The sequence below is a fragment of the Pteropus vampyrus genome, unplaced genomic scaffold (assembly GCF_000151845.1).
Source record: "Pteropus vampyrus isolate Shadow unplaced genomic scaffold, Pvam_2.0 Scaffold124, whole genome shotgun sequence".
Taxonomy (NCBI): domain Eukaryota; kingdom Metazoa; phylum Chordata; class Mammalia; order Chiroptera; family Pteropodidae; genus Pteropus; species Pteropus vampyrus.
This window is the reverse complement of record NW_011888905.1, coordinates 1100304-1105117: the sequence shown is the minus strand read 5'-3', so window position 1 is coordinate 1105117 and position 4814 is coordinate 1100304. Positions and strand designations below refer to the sequence as shown.

The 4814-nt window shown below is 64.5% G+C and overlaps 1 protein-coding gene across 1 annotated transcript in view; it reads left to right on the top strand.

Moving 5' to 3' along the window:
* The window catches only part of BCAN (brevican), a 12590-nt gene extending 7782 nt beyond the window's left edge, over nt 1-4808 (top strand). The window contains exons 8-13 of the mRNA XM_011366377.1: nt 1966-2073; nt 2658-2816; nt 3365-3447; nt 3776-3920; nt 4166-4356; nt 4662-4808. Coding sequence (XP_011364679.1) covers nt 1966-2073; nt 2658-2816; nt 3365-3447; nt 3776-3920; nt 4166-4356; nt 4662-4769 — 794 coding nt within the window. The 3' untranslated portion in view covers nt 4770-4808. The remainder of the gene's footprint in view (nt 1-1965; nt 2074-2657; nt 2817-3364; nt 3448-3775; nt 3921-4165; nt 4357-4661) is intronic.
* The last annotated feature ends 6 nt before the right edge of the window (nt 4809-4814 follow it).

Here is a 4814-nt window from a genome sequence, read left to right as displayed (position 1 = left end):
CTAATGACTACCCCCGCCCCCTGGGAAAAATGGTTCCACCGCCCTAAACCCAAAGGGTCTCAAAATCCCTAATTCTGGGAAGACGCAGACCAGGAGCCAAAGCGGGAGAGGGAGTGTGGGGGGAGCGGGACGGGGAAACAGGTTCCGGAGCCGGAGAGAAGCTCCGGCCCCTCAGGGAGGATTGAGCCTCCCAGTGGAGACCCTGGAGGAGGCCGAGGGTGCCTCAGGCCCAGGACCCACTCTGCTAGACGGCACAGAGGGGGCTGGGGCCTCTGCATCACGCCCAGGCTCACCCGCTGCGGCTGCTGGCTCCCTCCCCGCTGGTCTTGGAGTTCAGCCCTGGTGGGGTGGGCAGGGCGTTCAGTGGGCAGCGGAGCACCGTGGGCAGTGTCCACAGTGTCTTAGCTGCCCCGCCCCGAGGACGAGGACAGGTCCCCTGGCCTGCTACTGCAGCAGGTAAAGGTTAAAACTCTGGCCGCATATCGTAGTTGGCCCAAAGAGGGATTCCTTCACCCCACTCTGCCCATCTTGCCAGGGGGTTGGATCTGTGGCCTGGGCGGGGCACCAGGGACCAAGTTTGAGAGCTTCTGTGCCCTCTCCCCAGGTTGGAGGATGGAGAGAAGAAAGTGTGAGGATGGGAGGGGCCTGGTGCTTAGAGGGTTAATATCACATCACCCCCCCACCCCGCTTTGCCCTGGAGGGTACACTACCCAGTTGAAAGAAAAGGATTGGCAGAAGAGATGACTGGGGCGTGGTGCTGGCACAGCTGATGCATCTCACCCCAAAACAGCTCGATCCTCCCAGCAAAATTCTTTGAATCACCTCCGCTGCGATCCCCAGCAGGCGGGGGGATCTCGGGCCAGAGCGAAGCATTGTGGGCCTTGGCCTTGGCTGCTCAGGGTGGATGGCACGGTCTGAAAGGCCCAGCCCGGGGCTGGTTTCACTGCTGTCAGTCTGTGGGATTCTCTTCTCCTGGGTCATGGGGACCAGAAAGAAGTGCAATCTGACAGCCCCTCCAGCGCCCAGGCCTGGCCTAACCCACCCCAGGATCCTGAAGGAGAGTCCAGAGAAGGCCGATGGCCGGACTGAGCTGGAGCCAGATGGCAGAGCGCAGGTCCTCAGGGCAACCTGGGAGTCTGGAAGGGCTGTCTGGAGGAGAGGGAGCCTGAGGAGAGAGCGAGATGGGTCGGAGAGAGCTTTCCAGGCTAAGGAACCGCAGAAGGCCCTGGTGGAGGGGGGAGGGGAGCTCGTTAGGAGGGAGGGTCTGCGGGGGCAGAAGGGGAGAGTGCGTGGGGCCGGCCCCGAAGGGTGGGGAAGCCACTGCAGCGTCATTCCTGTGCCTGGGGACAGTGCGGGAAGCAGGTCGCATCTGCACTCAGCTCCTGGGGCTTTCTCTGCCCCACGGACAGCAGGGGGAATGGTTAGCTCCATCCGGACCCCAAACAAGGTCCTGGGAGCAGTGAAGCAGGCGACGCTCACGGGTGCTGAGGGGACTGTCCTCTCCTCTGCTTCCATGCGGCCCGGCCCGCTGTACAGAACCGTGCTGGGACCCAGTGCAAAGGAAGGGGGTGAAACCCCCGAGTAAAGTGATCTGCCCAGTGTCATCCAGTAGAGCTAGAAGCCATACAAGAGCCCAGGTCTCATGGCTGACAGCCTAGCGCCTCTCCCCTTGGCCGGACTGGGCCCTGAGGGGCACTGTCCCCTGGCCACTTTCCCTGGCCCGTTAGGCAGGGCCCACACTGGAGGGCATGACAATGGCTGGCACAGGGCTGAGCCAGTGCTGACATGGGACGAGGTGAGGGGGGCCAGAACTCAGGCCAGAGGCAGGCTCCGGGGAGAACCTCTGGGGTGCCGTGCTAGCTCCCAGGACAGGGGGGTTAGGGCTGGGGACTCTGAACCCTCTCCGGAAGGACTCAGAGTTGTGCTCCCCAGCTCCCCCCCACCAAACTTCTCTCCCCCTCTCAGGTGACTGTGTCCCCAGCCCCTGCCACAATGGCGGGACATGCTTGGAGGAGGAGGAGGGGGTCCGCTGCCTATGTTTGCCTGGCTATGGGGGGGACCTGTGCGATGTTGGTGAGTGTGTTGAGGGGCGGGGGCGGGGTGGGGTGGACATGAAGCCCGGACCCGCCACAACGTGCTGGTCCCGGAGGAGGGAGGGAGGGCGGGCGCTGGTCTTGGCCTTGCTGTTGATGAATCCCCAATTTAGGCAAGTCACACCTCTCGGCGCCTCGCCCTCAATGTCCTCAACTGTTCAGTGGAACCAGAAATGCCTGTGTCGGGGGTCGGGTGTGAGAGGAGCGCCTAGTGCTCTCCTGGCATTTGAAGTCAGTGGTGCCAGCCTCTGTCCTTCTGGGAGGAGAGGAGCGCACAGCTCTTCTCTAGGTGGAGGACTGCGGTGACCCAGGCGGGGACTCCCTCCCTCGCCTGGTCCCGACGCTCAGAGAGGGAAGGCATCAGGCCGCGGGCTCCAGGGCCCCTCCAGGCTCCTCCTCCCCTTCCTTCCCACTAGCTCGTTGGCACCGCCCCCTGCCTTAGCCCCGCCCCCGGGCTGCCGTGGTGGGCGGAGCCAAGCCCCTTCGCGGGTACCTGGCCCCTTCGCGGGTACCTGGCCCCTCCCCGGTCCTCCCGCCCAAGTTGCCCGCCCTTCTGCGCCCCAGGCCTCCGCTTCTGCAGCCCTGGCTGGGACGCCTTCCAGGGCGCCTGCTACAAGCACTTTTCCACACGAAGGAGCTGGGAGGAGGCAGAGACCCAGTGCCGGATGTACGGCGCGCACCTGGCCAGCATCAGCACGCCCGAGGAGCAGGACTTCATCAACAGTGGGCTGGGGACGGGCGGGAGGGGACCCTGGTCGTCTGCTCTCTCCCACGCTCACTCATTAATCAATCACCTAACGAATGAGTGAGTGTGTTAATTAACCCCCTTGTTCACTAATTCGGGCACTTATTATTTGGTCTACCTCAGTCACTCGTCCGCTCTTCCTTTCTCCCTCCCTCCTGCCCTCTGCACAGGCGGGCGGTGGGGCTTCGGGCAGGGAAGGCTGCGGCCCTCGCAGGACGGACCCCTGCGCCCGCCCGGCGGTGGCTCAGGGGCCACCTTCCACCTGCCCCTGCTCTGGCTCTCCTCCCTCCACCTCTCCTCCCTCCACCTGCTCCCAGACTCTGCCCCCGTTGGACGTTTTCACTTTTTTCCCAGAGATTCCCCGGTCTCGCCCGGGTGGTGTTTTATTTCTTCCCTCGCCATCCCTGCCCTGCGTCTGGAGCGAGGGGAGCGCGGAGTCTGGGCGGCGGGAAGGACCTCGGGGAGCGGCCGCCACCTACTGGCCGCGGAGCTCACTGCACGCCGTCCCCCCTGCGTGCTTCCCCAGATCGATACCGGGAGTACCAGTGGATTGGGCTCAACGACAGGACCATCGAAGGCGATTTCCTGTGGTCAGATGGCGTCCCCCTGGTGAGAGGCTCCCGCCGCCCGTCCCGCTGTCGAGGTCGCTTCGTCCAGGCGCTTCTGCCTCCACCCCCAGTGACCCGACCCTCCCTCTCCTTCCCTTCCCCATGCCCTTTCCCTCTCCCTGGGCCCTCCCCCTCTCCTCGTGTCCCTCTGGCTCTCTTCCGGTTCCCATTATCCCTCCCCGCAAAGCCCCTGACCTCTCCTTTAGAAGGAGGCCCCCGACTCCCCCTGCCCCGGGCCTGCCCTCTCCTGCGCCCACACCCTCCCCTCCAGTCCCTTCCTCAGTGCGCCTGCGCAGGGGCGCCTCACCGCCTCCCCATCCCTGCCCCAGCTCTACGAGAACTGGAACCCAGGGCAACCCGACAGCTACTTCCTGTCCGGAGAGAACTGCGTGGTCATGGTGTGGCATGACCAGGGACAATGGAGCGATGTGCCCTGCAACTACCACCTGTCCTACACCTGCAAAATGGGGCTGGGTGAGGGCAGGCAAGGGGGAGGAGGGGCGCGGGCTCGGGGTCGGGATCGGGGCCAGCGTGCGCGTAGGAGGGTCAGAAATGTGTCCCAGGCCACGGGCATGGGAGGGATAACAAATCAGACGGGTCCACTCAGAACCCCTACTCTTTTGGGGGTCAGGTTGTGGTCCATTCCTTTCCTCATCCCGATTCTGAAACTGTCACCCATAGAGCCAGGCTCCCGTTTTCTGACTCTGTCCCCCCTGCAGTATCCTGTGGGTCCCCACCGGAACTGCCCCTGGCTCAAGTGTTCGGCCGCCCACGGCTGCGCTATGAGGTGGACACAGTGCTTCGTTACCAGTGCCGGGAGGGACTGGCCCAGCGCAACCTGCCACTGATCCGCTGTCAGGAGAACGGCCGCTGGGAGCGCCCCCAGATCTCCTGTGTGCCCCGCAGGCCTGTGAGTGCGAGGGGGGCGGCGACTAGCCCACAGGAGCCCCTGGCTCCAATCCTAATTCTGCCAGTCACTGGCTGTGTGACCTTGAAGGTATCGCTACCCGTCTCTGGGGCCCAGGGAGGGAGGTGGGCCAGATGCGCTGGGGACCCTCCGGTGCTGATATCAGGACATTCCACCAAGCTCTGGGCCCCTAAGGCTGAGCCTGGGGAGGGTTTGGATGAGGTCAGGCAGCCAACAGAACGGAGGGCGGGTTCTGGGAAGGGGGGGGCGGAGCGCCGGCAGAGGGTGAGTGTGTGTGTCTCCCCCAGGCCCGAGCTCTGCGTCCCATGCAGGCCCCAGAGGGACGTCAGCGGAGGCCACTGGGACGCTGGAAAGGGCTGCTGACCCCTCCCTCCAGTCCCGATGCAGATCCCTAAGGGGCGAGGCCTTGAACACTGCTGCCCCCAGCACTGCCCTCATGC